At 40.5% G+C, this 17,114-nt stretch overlaps 1 protein-coding gene across 1 annotated transcript; it reads right to left on the reverse strand.

Moving 5' to 3' along the window:
* Positions 1 to 6,254: 6,254 nt before the first annotated feature.
* On the reverse strand, positions 6,255 to 14,088 carry LOC119736905. The gene is made up of 9 exons (XM_038210929.1): positions 13,851 to 14,088; positions 13,505 to 13,564; positions 12,765 to 13,127; positions 10,698 to 10,907; positions 9,742 to 9,906; positions 8,820 to 8,989; positions 8,332 to 8,361; positions 7,574 to 7,610; positions 6,255 to 7,307 (listed from the first exon to the last, which is right to left on the reverse strand). Exons 2-9 carry the CDS (start codon positions 13,557 to 13,559, stop codon positions 7,222 to 7,224), a joined length of 1,116 nt encoding a protein of 371 aa, XP_038066857.1. The 5' UTR covers positions 13,560 to 13,564; positions 13,851 to 14,088; the 3' UTR covers positions 6,255 to 7,221.
* Positions 14,089 to 17,114: the final 3,026 nt, after the last annotated feature.

Raw genomic sequence — 17,114 nt, forward strand, 5'->3', positions numbered from 1 at the left:
GAATTTACATTGGCGAGCACGTATGAATACAGCTACATTGTTTGCCTTTAGACATGAACACCCGGCAAGCGCTCACTTCGACAGCACGGTGTAAAATTTTGTGTTCATTTTCAGATTTCAAATGGGGGGGGGGGGGGGGGGGGGCTCATGAGGGCACGGACATCCGGGGGGTGGGGGGCACCTGCCCCCCGTAGTTACGCCACTAACTTGAATCTGGAGGCTGGAGTTTCCCGGAGTCAGGCTCAGTGAACGATCCTCTACTCGATCGAGATTTACGCGGGGCAACTTCCCGCTCAATTTTCCCGCTTATTCGCTTAGACTAGACTTGAGAACAAGTCTGAGTCATATTTTGTTCAGAGCCCCGGCAATACCGGGACGTTATGAATACATGTATTTTGATTGTGGCGTACGCATACACTGTAATAAAAAAAACCAAAATGTCTGTAATTTTACAAAGAATTTTTAATAGAACTGCACTGTATTTTAATAAAATTGTGTATATTTCAAGCCAATTTGTAACACTCCTTTAGTAATACGCAGTAAAACAGAATTCTTAATATGTGGGTTGACGTTAAATTTACAGAAAATGTGATGTTTTATCAATTTAGTCATTTTTATAGATTTTCGAACAGATCTACTCTGTAATTGCTTTTTTCATCACTTTTAATCTCAAAATTAACATTATTCGCCAAATTCCGTGTTTTAACAGAATTTTGTAATATAACCGTGTCTTTTGTAAAATACATAGGAAACTGACGTATTGCTAAAATACCTTCACGTGAAATTTGAGATGATCAATGTCACAGTTCGTTTTACCTGTAACACAATCACGCGGCTGTCATCTGCGAATATTATATAGATAATATTATTTTAAAATCGGGCTTTATCGCGTTGTGAAATAGTCTTTGCATTGTACAATCCTTATAATCCCCACTGCCATGTTTGTGTGAATGTAATCAAAGGTCTTATGGCAAGTTGGCAACAAATGTTTTGCGTTAAGACCTAAACTTGCATTGTGACCCATCGTTAATAAATATGCGATATTGCAAATAAATCACTCAAATTAATCGCCCTAGCTAGGCGCCCTGCCTTACGGCCAGCACATGCATTCATATATTGATATTGAATGTAGTATGAGCTAGCCATGAGGCATGCATGACGCCTATGGAGATCAATTTGTACGATATGTTTTCCAGTGTGGACTTGTGTTTTGGTTTCAAGTTCAAGAGGCCCTTAGCGACGAATACAACGCGTATAATGCACTGTGTTTACTGTACAAAGTTGCTACACAGTACAGAAAACCAGCTGCAAGCGGCCAGCTAGCTGCGACGGCTGCATGTAGACCCAATTGTACACACGTCGTACACACGACCCACGTGAAAGTTCAACCAATTCTCCGTTAATTTCCTTGCACTGATTTGACTCACAAAAGGTCAGTATGAGTTTGAAATGTGGTCTAATAACTAAATAAAAACGAGTGAAAAGTTAATGCAAAGTTTCTGTGGAAACTTAGTGGCACAGCCAGATTCTATAATTTGTAAATATTATGTGCCTCGCGTGATGATATTAAAGCCACGCAGCTGTAAGTGGTCAAGAGAATTAAAGAGCCTTCAGTCGACGGCAAATGATGAGAGAATTAAAGCCGAGTGTGAAATTCCTGTGATCCTGGTGAACGAAATTCTGGTAAATTTCACATTTGTGTTTGACATTTGAGGGATTTCAACCCATCCTAGAGGTACCTATCCATATCAAGATAATACTTGTGAAATATTGAGGCCGAAATTTTCGTGACAGGAGAGTTTGGAGGTTTGAACAAATTGTGAATTTTCTGCTACAGCGAGTTTAATTTGTCTTTCTGTAAGGTTTGTAAAAACCTTACAGTTCGGGAAGTACCCTCTGCAATTCTGCAGACACGGGAGTTTGCGCGAGAAGCCAGACAGTAGGATTTGGTTAGGAGAGGCTAAAGGTGGTAATGGTGGGACGCCGTGCTATACAACAGGATACTTCAGTGGGAAAGGAGCAGCTCAATTCTCGATTCCACCCCAGCACATCCTAACCCCATTGAACACCAACAATGAAAACACATTTCGACTATACCATTGGCCCGTTCTTTAATCTTCTGCTTATTAGGGGACAGGTTTCCGCGCCTCAAGTCGGTGCTCCCCAAAACAGGTCTGTATTATTAACATGTTTTCTCTTAGGCCAAAAAAGAGAGAAAGTTTCTGGTATGCGCGCGCGTCGCCGTAGCCATGCGCGTCGGCAAAATGAAAAAGTTTTTTTTCAATGAAAGATGATGTCTCAAAACCGCCAAACTCACTGGTTTGACTGGAATCCTGCTGCTGCACAATTTTAACGTGTTTTTAGATTGGGTTATCGTCGAGAATAAGCTTTATGTGGCCTCCTGGAATCCCATATATTTGCACTAAGTTTAGTCGGGCACCATTTGCAGTCGTCAGCCGACATTTGAAGCAAAAAAAATCAGGTAAAAAAAAAAAAGCCGCGTCGCCGCACCACTTTTTGGGCAAGCTCCATACCAGAAACCGGAGACTTTTTTTGGGCTTTACAGGTGTATTCTACTACGGAAGCCCATTAGCGCCACTGGAAGTATATATAAGTAACTCGTCATTACGGATTAGTAATTCGTTATTACGGATTAGTAATTCGTTATTACGGATTATTTACTTCTTTATTACGAATTATATTATTTTTATTCGTTATTACGAATCAATACTCACATGCAGAGAGCACGTGATCAGTATGCACTGATAGCTTGATGGGGTTTAAATCCCCAGATTGTTATAAAGCATAGTATCATCTACCCTGATCACCGGTGCCCTGATAACAGAATGGCCAGTCTTAAGTTTCGCTAGATCAGACTATAAGGCTCTTTGGCGCCATGCAAAATGGGACTAATTTTACATTTAATCAAAATTTTGGAAACAAGAACAAAACAAGTATCAGTAGCTTGGAACTTAAAGATTGTGGAAATACTTAAGAGTGATTTTAGATCGTACTCATCATCTTTTAATAGCGGCGCGAAAAGCGCAGAGGGGGCGGGGCCACAACCCCCTCTGTGCACATGTTTGCCTCTTATTGTCGCAAAGCAAATTTTAAATCCTGTCAAGTTTCTCTGACCCCAAAATTACGTATACACCAACTTTAACCCTGTATGCCCTATTTATTGATGTTGATAAGATTTGTTATTCAAACCCCACTTTTCCACGACCCAACTCTAAAGTTTTTATATGAATTTTTTTCATGATATGAATTTAAAAATATATTCAGACCCCAAAGACGATTTTGTCAGAGCATCATTATTCTGATCTCAATTTACCTATGTTTTAATGCTGAAGCAGGCGCAACATAATAAGAGACACGTCGGACAAACATCACAACAGCTGGTGCACAAGATATTAAGAGTGCATTGCTGCTAGAAATTTGAACATATTCCACTAAAACAAATCAGGTCCACAGCTTTCTATGCAGTCGTATCATTGTTGCGGCTGGCAAAAAAAACCAAAAAAAACGAAATGGGTGTCAGAGGTAACGCCATGGTCTTTGGGTCTGAATGTTTACATGATTGTAGAATAACAGTTGCAATATCCTTCATTTGCACTACTGTGACTTTGTTCACGAAAAAATGGCGTTTTTAAATAAATGATAAATAGTTATAAGTTTTTATACAAAGTAAACTGATCCATCCCAATGTCTGATATGCTCCTCCCAGCACATCTGAATCTATTTTTATGGAAACCCAAAGATCTGTAGTACATGTATGTAGTTTCAATTCGACCAAAATAATTTGTTGCCATGGTCATTTAAAGTCGGCACTCTCGATCTTATGTGCACTCTCATGTACATTATACATGGGAAAAGTTAAAATTTCAGTCTACCTATTTTGTCAAAATAACCGCAGGACATCCGAACAACTGTCAGAGAAACTTGGCAGGATTCAAAAGTGCATTGCGACGATATAAGGAAAAATGTAAATGGAGGGTGTTGCGCTCCCGCCCCTCCGTACTCTTCGCGCGCCGCTCTTCAGTTCATTATTCTGACCTAAAATCCTATTTTCATGTTCCACAAGTGCCAAGGTACCAATACAAGCTGGTTTATTTCCTCCTCTACCGTTGTGTTGCAACGGTATGAGCAAAAAGGAAAAAGAGGAGGTGACGGCCACGCCCCCTCCGCCTCTTTCGCGCGGCTCTTAAGTTAATTAGTCTGATCTAAAATCACTTCTTAATAACTTTCACAATCTTTAAGTTCCAAGCTATCAAATGATATTATGATACTTGTTTTGATCCTGTTCTCAAAATGTGATTAGGCCTAAATGTAAGGCATGGCGTCAAAGAGCCTCGGTCTGATCAACCGAAACTTAAGACTTGCCATTCTGTGATCAGATCAGGGTCGATGAAACTATGCTTTAAGACAATCTGAGGATTTGATTAAACCCTATGGGCCTTATTCACGAGTCGGCCATATTTAATTAAAAGTGAGGTAAAATCTTAATTTTTTGGAACTATCGGAGAGACATGAAAGCAAGTTCATTTATAATAAATTCCGATCTGCTTCAATGAATAATTTAAAATTTGTAATTAAACATTCCCTAATGTTAAAGCCAATTAAACAAAAAATGGCAGTAAAATACGGCCACATTGTGCCTGCATAAATAGTCTGGCGCCATCCCATTCAACAGTTAACAATTAATAAAATACATTCAGGGAACTCGACAGAAATGGCCAACTCGTGAAGAAGGCCCATCCAGCTCTCAGTGCATTCTGATCACGTGCTCTCCGCATGTGAGTTTCAGATTTAATTTGTAATAACGAATAAATAGTTCGTAATAACGAGTTATTAATCCGTTCTAACGAATTAATCATCCGTAATTACGAATTAAATATTCCGTAATAACGAATCAATAATCCTTAATAACGAATTTAATAATTCGTAAAACAACGAATTAAACTGGCAATCTGTGATAACGAATCAGTAATCCGTAATAATCCGTAATAACGAATTAATAATCCGTAATAACGAATTACTAACATATACTTGCAGTGGCGCTAAAGGGCTTTCGTAATTCTACAGTAGGTAGGTGCATGAGAAAATATTTTATTCACGGTCGAGGAACGAGATAGGGAGTAAGTGCACCGGGTTGGTATATCTGGCATGTTCTTAATCTGGCAGTGCATCGTGGACACACCGCTGCCGACAATGTAGCGTGTTTTGGGATTCACGGTTTAACAAGGCCCAGTAAAAAAAATATTCTTGTCCCGATTTTTTTAAACAAAGGAGGAGGAGGCCCTTTCTTTTTCAAGATGGCGATTTTTCCAGTCTTTTTTGTAACTCTTTTTGTAGCTATTTTTGTGTAACGCCTTAAAACAGAATCTAAACACGTAGACATAGCTATAACTTTGCTGGAAGGGCATACAAATTAAATATATTGCAAAAGATTGATTTTTTTTTAAAAAGGAGGCGGTCGGGAAAACAATGAAACGCACAAAAAATCAGTGAACTTACTATTTATTGAACTCAGTAATCCGGAAAAAAACGAATCTAGAGCCTGGTGTCTTATAGCCTTGGCCCAAGATGTCAGTGATCGATAGCAAAGGTTGCATCGTTGTAGAGCGCCCACTGCACGTAAAAAGTTACGTGGTACAAAAGTTACTACGAGGTAAAAAAAAAGTTACTTGGTACAAAAGGTATAAAAGTTGTGTGATCCAAAAGTTACGAAGTAAAAATAATAACTGGGTACAAAAGGTATAAAAGTTGCATGGTACAAAAGCTACGAGGTAAAAAAAGCTACTAGGTACAAAAGGTATAAAAGTTGTGTGATACAAAAGTTACGAAGTAAAAATAGTAACTGGGAACAAAATGTTTAAAAGTTGCGTGGTACAAAGGTTTTGAGATAAAAAAGGTTACTGGATACAAAACATTATGAAAATTACGTGGTACAAAAGTTACGAGGTAAAAAAGGTGCAAAAGGTATGGTACAAAAGTTACGAGGTATAAATGTTACCGGGTAAACAGGTATAAAAGTTAATAGTAAAAGAATTAGATGCTATTCTCCCTGGAATGTTTTAGGAAACATCCCCCCCCCCCGGCTCTAGGTCCAAAGTAATAAAGGCATTTTGGGAACCCCTTGGAAGCTTGAAAAGTCAAACGGTAGCGTGCATGCAGATATATCTCAGCACATGTCTTCAGGGCGGGGGGGGGGGGGGAGTTCACTATTTCCCCCCCCCCCCCATTTTCCCAGACCAACAAAAGTGCCCCTATGGTGGTTCTAAATGTCCCCCGCTCGAGATGAAAACCAAAGTGCCAGATAAACGCACACATGAAAGCATTATGGATTCTAAGTAATTCTTTTGTATCAATCAATGTACTGCATTTTCGAACCAAATTTCTGTTACGGTTTAAACCTACAGCTAAATTAATCCTTCCGTCCTTGGTGGCTTTTTGAAATTGAAATTGAGAACTGAGCTCGATGACGTTTGGGGACAAAGTGGAAGTGTCATTATAGGGAGTTTGGGTGATAAAATAGCTGCGGAAACCTTTATCTCACATGATTTTTAGAACAATTGAGAACTGACGAGGACAATCAGTATATGTCCCACAAAGAGGGATTTCCGTAATTCCGTTACTTAGACTGAATTGTCATACGTACAGTTGGCTTGTTAATTATGAAGTCAAACAAGCTACACAGCACTGTCCGTCAACTCCGTTAGACGTCAATCACACATCCTAGACCAAATACCAAGACCCGCCAAGACCATGAGATTTAAGAATTACAGTGCTATAAACTTGAATTATACGTGCACCTTCCATTGGTGGCTTTTGAAAGTTATAAGTGTTTAAGTAACTGGGAAAACCCTGTTTGGATTTTAAGTAATTCTTTTGTATATGCCTCAATAAATACACCGAGTTTTCGAACCAGATTTTTGTTATGGTTTAAACCTAAAGCTAAATTAAACCTTCCTCTCGGTGGCTTTTTGAAATTGAAATTGAGAACTGAGCTCAACGATGTTCGGGTACGAAATTAAAGTTTCGTTAAAGGGAGTTTGGCTGAAAAAAAAATAGCTCGGGAAACCCATATTTCACATGTTTTGAAAACAATGAGAAACTAACGAGGAAAATCAGTATTTTTCACACAGAGGGATTTCCCTAAATCCGTTTTTAAGACTGAAATTTTCATACGTACAATTGGCTTGTTAATTATGCAGTAATTCAAGCTACACACTGTCCGTTGACTCCGTTAAGTGGGATGACGACTTCGCAATCCAAATACGTCTCCTGGGTTTTGCCCTGAGATCCTGCAATATAAAGGTTCACTTTATTTTAAACCGTTTTGTATTGTGTCATTAACTTCAATGTTTTCAAAGCTCTGAAATTTCTGACAGTTGGAAAAAAAGTCCATTCCAGCCAGTGCGCAATGTTAGTTGAAATTAAATCTGTGTTTCAGAGGGGCTAAGATGGTCTCAGGGGGATCCACATCCTCTTTTACCATATGTGTGTATAACTTGAATCGTTCTTAAAAAAAGTGATAGTTTTCTAGAGGTATTTTAGCATGTTTTAATACCTTTATTTTCTCGGTAACTCTTCTGGTTATTGTTCTCCTGCAAAGGGAGAGAGAATTGCCAAAGTCATTCAATCCGTCCAAGCTCCTTCAGTACAGTCAATATAATGTTATTCCCATCAAGGTTACAATGCTAACTTTGAAAGAAAGAATAATATGTCATGTATCTCAAACAAAACTGTTAACGTAGTCCTGCACCACAGCTACTGCCGTATTCTTAAACACATTTGTTTACAGGCCTCATTTTGGTGTGTGGACCTTTTTTATCATGCTAGTTCCGACAAAACCACTGTAAAATATTGCAGATTCTTCGTTTCTGAAAAAAGGGTGATGGTTAAATGATTCGTAATCAATTGTTATCATTATTTTATTTCTCTCCACAATAAAATGATTTAAAAATATAACATGTATAAAAACCGTTAAAACAGGAGGTGATGTGAAATGTGGAGAAGGCAATACTGAGAAGGACAATAATTTTCCTATACTAGAAGGTTCAGTCTGCCAATTAATACAACGATAACACACGAATAAAGCAATGGAGGAGGAATAAAAACCATCAAACAAATTGATTCAAAAGGATTAATGGTAAAAAACAACCAATAATATTGTAACTAAACCGCAAATATCTCATACAGAATGATTTTTTGACGTGTATAACACCATCACTGACTTTACAACAAAACAAAATTGTTACCACGTAAGTGTGCTGGGATATAAGACTGTCTAGAGATTCTAACAAATACTAGGAAATATTTTCGTACCTCGATGTCATTCTTTTGTTCAGGCATCCTCTGAAATGACAATGAAAATATATACGACAAAACTACATGTTAGTGCATAAACAATATACCATACAAAACAACTTAGCTCCTTTAATGATTTTGAGTTCCTTAGCCTGCCTTTTTTTTCATGTTATTTTAGCTTTTTCTTTACACATGTAATTGGCAGCCATCATCAACAAGATAGAGACAGAAGATCTGGAACATCATTCCTGTATCATAAATGCCTTGTTTAAACTCAAAATATGACGTCATTACCAACTTTTGTGATTCAAGGTTAAACCTAAGTTGTACTTAAAGCACTCAGACAATCGACCAACGTTTAGTGCACATATCAGGCTCATGTGCATGTTTAAACACCATTTGTGCGTATTGGCTACACAATATTTACTTTATTATTGATTAATTGAGAGCGTTCATGGATTTGAAAGAACACTATTTGGTGTGATCAGGCGCCTGCCCCAATTTACCTTGCACACAGCAATAACCAAACCAACGATGACAGCCAATGACAGGCAAAAGGCAACTGCAAGCCCAATCGCGGCATTTTGAAAGCTATCTGGAGCGTCCTTAACATCAGATTTAATGCCCAATTTAGGTATCAATGTTGCAGCTGTGGGAGGTTGAACTGATGTCACATCTGCAAATATTACTTGAAATTCATAAAAAAACACCATGGCAAATATATTCATTAATTTTAATGACTTACTTTGTGTTTGATGCTCTGTGGTAAAAAAAATGTCTTGCTCTAAAGGGTATTTTGATAGTTTTTATGAAGACATGTATTTTAATTAAAGCAAGGCGAACGATACTTGCTTGCTCATTGCTCTTGAAGTTCAAGAAACTTATTAATTCAGCATGGCATCAATTATGCAGTATTTGCGAGGGTAACAAAATACTGGGGTTTTTTTTATTTACAAAGCATTCACAGTGCATACCATTCATTTCAATGGGATTTGCTTCAGAAAAGCCATCGCACACAAAAGCGTTTTAACCAAAAATATTGATAAACAGAACAATGAATCGAAATCTCAAACAAAGGCAACAGCTACAATGCTACATGTATTTCCATGAATATTATTTCAAATCGCATCGTGCATTATAAGCACTATACATATACTGTATGTAATAGATTACAAAACAAAAGTTAAAAGTGGAAGAAAATTTTGAACGGATTGATTGTACTTGTCAGGGAGAATAAAAGGGGTAATTCAGGAAGGAAAATATAAGGGAAAATGTATTAATTTGTTTTAAGGAAAACAAATTATGTCATTTGCAGCAGTAATTTTTTGGCAGATAATGTTGGAGGAGAGGCGTGCAAAGCAGGGACAGCAGAAATTCTGCCAAACAAATTTGAAGAATTAGACGAGAACAATAAATATCCATGCTCACGTGGTTTATGAGAGGTACGATGAGCTGTGGTGACAGTCACCGTCACGTGGCTACCATTCCTGGCGCCCAGACCCTCCCCGTATGCTAGACATCTGTACTTCATGTCCACATCACTCGTAACTGGGATTGATGCTAAAGTGGTGAAGGTGTTCACAGAATACTCACCTACAATTAACACACACCAAAAAAGCAGATCTGTTATTATTTTGCTTGCTGAAGTCAAAGCCAATTGCACGAGCTTACCAGCATGATGACATATTATGTTCGTCTGGGCTTGATTTATCTTTGGAAATCAGTTAATGAGAATCATTCCCTTAAAAGCAACTCCGTGAAGTAGGACCCTAATCTTGAAATCATGCTTCCATGTAGACAAATGAAAAGACATCTTTAAGCCTGTGACCTAATTAAAATTCACCTCGTAGGCCTACATAATGATTCAATTCAAACAAATGTTACTTTCCAATATTACGGGGGGCTGGGGCAGCCTCAACCTCGTCCCCAGGGTGTCGAGCAGAACGCGCCCACCACTACCTGCTCTCTCACCCTGGTATTGGATAATTTGCATGTGCAAGATTTTTGAACACTTTTGCAAATGAGGAATATTAGTCTGAACAGCATCAATTCGTCGCGCCGTGTGTTATGAAAACACGATTTTGTTTCAAGTAAAAATTAATGTAACAATCTGGCACGCCAACATGCAGTATCACATTTCATACTATTAATGAGCAAACTTGAAAGGAGAGGAGTATTTTTGAGAAGTCGTTGACGTTAAAATAACAATGATCGTGAAAACACGTAATGCACCAATAATAAATCTATTATCAGCGAATTGCGGTATAGAGGATACAGGAAGAAAATTTCTTATCCAGGGTTTACTTTTGGAAACAAGGTTGGAAATAAAGTAAGCACTGGGGACGAGGTTGGGGCACCCTGAGATTGAGTAACTCTATACGTACTCGGATGTACGGTGAACCTGTCGCTGATGAGTTGTGTGTCGCCATCACTATACTCCAGCAGCCATCGGAGAGCCACGGCAGGCTTGGCATCCCGTACGATGCAAGCCAACCTCGGTTTCTTGATGTCGTTCGGTAACTCTGCCTCGCACATAGTCTCATAGATACGTTCAGTGCATTGAGTTACGTCGGGAAACGGATCATTGGGGGATACTACAAAACAAATAACATTTTCAACAAAATTAGGATACGAGTCTTCAAAGTGTCATCATGTCATCATAATCTTTCACAACATGGTGACCTTCCTTCATATACCAACATAGATCCATCAACCACCACTGAGATATAATATTAAACTGTTATTAACCAAAAATTATGTATACATTGTTGTGCCGTAAAAAATGTTCAACAATTTTCACTGACAGAAAGTTGCTAAGTCCTTGACAATAAGTCCTAGTCATTTATCATTCAATTTCAAAGTTCGGTCACCACATTTGAACACAGTGTCAAGAATATTTGTCATTACAGATCAAACTGCTGTTGCCGAATGCCAGCATTCAGAGATTAAATTCGTCTTATGCCCATCAATTTAAAACTGTTATTGTAAGTAAATTAGTATGGTGTGTGTTATTTACCATGTTCCTTGTGTCCGAGGGCATAAACCAGGACAAGATACAAATTATCGAATCCTTTAAACATTATGCCATGGACTACATCCAAGTGGCTGTAAATTTGGGCAATAAACGAGTAAAAAAATATAGACGACCATGTTTGTAAAATAAAGTCGATGATCCTTATTTTCCTTTGTTACATTGTACCTATAATGAGTCTATAACATTTTTTAAAGAAAATCGATTGGAAAGAAACAAGCAATACGCTTATATAATAACAGGGAAATAACAGCAAAAAAACAGCGGGGAAAATGTCCTCATCTGCGACCTTATGTCTTCTACAGAGGACGTCATAGTGAACTGTTACGAAATTGCACAAATATATCATTAAATTCTGTGGCAAAAGACGAATTTGATTTCTGAATAAGACTGTTCAGCGTATAGATGAGACGAAATCGAATATTCCTTGACGAAAATGGGTGTGAATGGATTGAATTAGATTAAACAACAATTGAAATAGTATGAGCAAAGACGAAATTAAACATTGGAAGTGCACTAAATCGATGTTGACGGACGAATAGAATATTAAAAACGGTGAATTCGAATGCTAAATGTTTTTAAATAGCTGGGAAAACCTCTATTAAAAGGGAAATCCCGAGCCAAGCACAGGCACAGCTTTTGGGTGTCGTAATTTTTCAGCCTTTTTCAGAGAATGTCTCAAACTTTGGACTTCTAAACTCCAACTGGGCTGTAGGCTTAACAAAACAAACTGATCATTTCCATACATGTTTCCGCCCGACCTATTACCAAGTCTTACAAACTGCAACATCGTTTTGTCCAGCTCATGAATAATGTAATTTACTCATCACCTTACTCACCTTTGACACGCATAGTCACGTGTCCATCAACTAACACTCTTAACCTCGGTTTGACCCTACAGTAGTAGGTCCCTTCATAACACGCACTTAAAACTAACCCCGAGCTACAACTCCCGAACCCGGCCGCACCAGAGCGTCACCGTATACTCCCGACCGGGGGATTCGCAACAGCAATGGAAGACCCTAGCAACGGCACAGCGATTTGACTCGTCCCTACCCCCAAAGCTTGGCTTCTTGCAACTTGGCATCAGCACCAGAACTAGTTCCTACTGCATTGACGCCATCTTGCGAACTCCGCTAGATGATCTCAAGACCCCACGCTATAACATGCTAATTTGCGCACAGCCTTCCCAATACGCGATGCTGATTGATCAAATGCATGCCATGAATTATTATTGTCCTGATCACGCAGCACAATTCATTTCTAATTGGTCCATGCGCACTTCAGCATTAGTAACAGGCACCAAATGCCCAAGATCATCACGCGCATAAACAATTTCTGTCTTAGACTCCTACACAAGTCTATATATACCTGTACCCCTTTTTTGCCACATATATTTACTAATCGCTAACCCACTCACCTTTGACACGCTTAGTCACCTGCCCATCAAACAGCGGTCTTAACTTCGGTTTGATCCTACAGTAGTAGGTCCCTTCGTCTGAGTCGGTGACGTTCTCAATAACCAGAGAGAAATTGTCGTTAATGTCATACACGCCCTCCGGGATGCCGTTTTGTGGAGCGATGTTCCCTAGGAAGTAGGAGATCAAGATGTTTTCATCTCGTACTAGGGGGAAGAACCAGTACATGACTTCGATCTGATCCAGCGGGATTTGTCCGGATGCGACGAGAGGACAGGACAGGATGCCAGGGTTACCTCGATCCAGGAAGATGGCTCCATCCTCGTTCTTACTTGCGTGGATGCCAGTAGCCACCACAGAAACAACTGTAATTGGGATGACGTACCAATGCATCTTATTAGAAGCTGTACATTATCAAGATCTAGAGGATCACGTTGGTGGACAATTAACGGAACAAATGTATAAAGCAAAAGAGTAATTGTTGCATATTACACTTTATTATGGTTGTTGTCATTTCCAGTACAACTCGTAAGGCATTTTTGGCAATGTAATTTCACCCCAAAAGCCCCCAATTTGATAGACCTCTTATAAGTCGCAATAATCTCTTTCTGCGCCTCCATTCGAAATAAAAATTACCTAATTCTTTTCGAAAATTGACAAAAGCTCAAAGTTTGAGTACAAAACGAAATTGGCGCATGTTCACATTCGTTCCTGACTGCAGTGCGCAATGAATGCCATTTACCTAGAACTATCCACAGGTCTGCTTTGTGTGCCTGGACTAGCATGTTGAAAAGCATCACCGCTGGAAAGAAATTATAAAAAAAAGTTAATCAGGGGTACACACTACTAGGGAAGGGAAGTATATTAACTAAAAAGGCTTGATTTATTCAGGGGGCTATTCTACTGAAAACACACACACAAAATACATTAAAAAATACAATGCAATGAAAAATACAATGCAATGAAAAATACAATGCAATGAAAAATACAATATCAGCTCGTGGCCCATACCACCTGCCGCAAGAACAGGGTCGCTACATTTGTCAAGGATCAAGGTATCACTTGGACCGTCACGGCGAGATGCTTACCGGGAAGCGATATCGAATGGCATTCTGTAGAGGTGCTGAATACTACGTATGTCAATGTCTACAAACCTCCACCTGTGGGACTCAAGATGACATCATTGACCACTTTCCCTGCCCCTTGCCCGTATGTAGGCGATTTCAACTGAAGGCACACAGACTGGGGGTACCACTCCAGCAACCGGTACGGAGAGACTCTTGCCGACTGGGTTTCAGCGAAAAACCTGTCACTCCTGTACAACCCAAAGAACCCTGACAGCTGTACATCAGGACGCTGGAATACCGGAAGTTACCCGGATCTAGCCTTCGCAAAAGTAAACCCTGGACAAGTCCTCCCAGACCGACGTGTCGTGACCGGTTTCCAAGGTCACAGCATCCGGTATCAATCGTACTTCCGGCATCACTTTTAAACCCCACCTCAAGTAAACCAGCGAGGAGGCGACCGAACACCTGACAACACTACCACGCCCGGACCACCAAGATCCTAGCCTTCAGTCAAGTCCCTCGCGTCTTTACCCAGACCATCCGGAAACGTATAAAACGCACCCCGGTTGATGGCACGTAAAAAAGACTAGCACGAGCGGCGAAGCCGTGAGGGCCTTTACAATCTCGTGGAACTAATCAACTTATTCAATTATTCACGTTCAAGCAATATAAACTTATCATCTGGCGCCATGGCGCGCGTGCTTTTTGGCGCCAGACGACGGCTGATTTACGTTAGGGCTGCATTTTCATTGGTCAATTCACAACGGGTAATGCATAATGCATGTCTACCAAATCGGTAGACAAATGTAAAGAAAAACATAAACTCCACGAGATGCTAAAGGCCCTCGCGGCTTCGCCGCTCGTGCTAGTCTGTTTACGTGTCAGCATCCGGGATGCGTCACGTGTCCGGGTAAGCGCGTGGGACTTGACTAAATGCTACCAAGATGCTGGCACTACTTACCAATCATTCTCAGCAACGTTATGATGCGCAGCAAAAAAGGAGATCCCACAAGGATATTGCAAGAACTACATTCCATGCCTGGACTAAGAATGCCAAGCCTTGTACGATCAGTTTGAAGATTCGACCGCTGCAGAAGACAGCAAGTCAGCATCTGATGCCCTGATGGACCATCTGGACCAAAAGCGTCAAGCTCGTTGTATAGAAACGGTTGAGTCTGTGGACTTTACCCACTCCAGCAGAAAGGCCTGACGCACAGTAAACCCAATGACTGGCCGAGGAAAAGCAACCTCATGCAAGTGCCCGGTCTCAGCCAACAACATTGCCTCGCAACCAGTGAAGAATGACCAGCATAACCATCGTGATAGGTCATTCCAGAAGGAATGACGAAGAGCTGTGAAAATCCCCCGGCTTCGACACAAACCTATCATCTGACTTCACACCATCTAAAGTCCGAGACGCCATCCGCCAGCGAGCAAGACAGCGGAAGTGGGAGACCGCATGGGCAACCATGCAATCACCGCTCCACAGGTTCATGGACTCGCCGTCGGACAACCCTCCTGGACTCCTCCTCAATATAGTCAGTTCGCATCAACCACCTGATGAGGTGATTCGGCCGATTTGCATCCTGCATGCATCAGTTGCAGTTGGCACCCACCTCTTTGTGAATGCGAAGAGACACAGACGGCCGACCACATAATTGAAGACCGCCCCCTGTACTCTCCTTCAAAAAGCCGAACTGGACTGGAGTCTCTAGATCCACCTTCAAGAAGATGGCTGACAAATGGTTGCCCTGATGAGCAACAACTCCAAAGAAGGAGAAGAAGAAGCCAATCGGAGTCGACTTTCTAAATGCAGTGTTTGTAATACAACAACAGCCGTGCACGTATCGCGCAACATAATACAGAGCGCGTGACACAACCTTTGTTGCTGTGTCTAGATTTTTTTTATCCATGTCTATCCGCGACAAAGGGTGAATGACTGAAGAGCTGGGTGTTTTATTTGTAGGTAGTAGGGTGGAACAAAGAGCTTCACCTGCATATTTCGAGAACAATTTCAAATCAAAAGTTGCTGAATCATGTTTTGGAATGGGCCTGAACTCCAAGTCCGAGACACGTTCCCACTGAGCCGATTGCAGCTACGCGATGTCGCGCACTGATCCGACGAATCATAGAAACCGCACTCGTGTGCGTCGTGTCAACGCTTGCGCGCGTTTCGCCGAAAGAACTACTAATCGTAAAGGACCATGGATATAGAATAAAAAGACAACAGACATTTCCAAAGGTGCGTCTAAAGACGCATCGTTGGAAAGGCTGTTTAAATCCGCCGATCATCCACACTTATATCGCACACTAGTGTATAGATACCCTCCTTACCCCCGCTGGCTACGCCTCTGTGTCCGAGCGTTGCGGACAGGCGGTAATATGTTTATTTGTTTGTGTCAAAGTAGGGCCAAGGTGGGGGGGGGGGATGGATCTCCCATGTAATTCCGATGGGAAATTTTCCCATAGAAATTCTTGATAACCCCCATGACCGTGAGGGAAACATTTGTTATTGAATTCAAATTGATAATTTAATAAGTAATTAAATTAAACAAAGGTTTGCCTAAAACTTGGGAGTGCAAGTGGGTCTATGATGGTGCATGTTCTCCATTATAACCATCGGTGTCACCGTGCTGTCTTTAAATCTCCATGGTGTTCCCATGGTCTCCATATATCACCTACATATGTTCACACTGGCGTCCAAATCCTCATGGTGTACCCATTTGCCATAACATCCCCATGATGTTCTCATGGTGTCTATAGTAAATCCCCATGGTGTTCCCATGATGTCCGTAAAAACCCGATGGTGTTCCCATTGTGTTCCCATGGAGCTCATAAAATCCCCATGGTGTTCCCATTAAACTGATATAGAATCCCAATTGTGATCCCATGGTGTCAATGCAATCTCCATGGTGTTCCCATGGGTTTCCAATGATGTGCATAAAAACTTATATGGTGTCTTTGATTGCCCCCATGGGTTTCCCATGCGTTTCCCATGGGGTCCCATGGGAATCCCATGGGAATCCCATGGGATGTCTATGTGACATTTTTGTAAGGGTGCTTATTGAATTTGAACTTAAATCAGGTTCGTACATTCTATCTGTTTACCACAGGCCCCTCTTAAGCCCCTGTCACTCATCCAACACCAAAGACCAAGACCCCGTCAATACCATGAGATTTAAACATAACTTGAAAATCGTACCAAATACGTAGGAAATCTGGCGCCAAATTCAAATTTCGTCTTCCGAGCTCCAGACTGCAGACCATGATATGATCAGAATGTGC

This window comes from Patiria miniata, unplaced genomic scaffold (assembly GCF_015706575.1).
Source record: "Patiria miniata isolate m_02_andy unplaced genomic scaffold, ASM1570657v1 HiC_scaffold_3, whole genome shotgun sequence".
NCBI lineage: Eukaryota > Metazoa > Echinodermata > Asteroidea > Valvatida > Asterinidae > Patiria > Patiria miniata.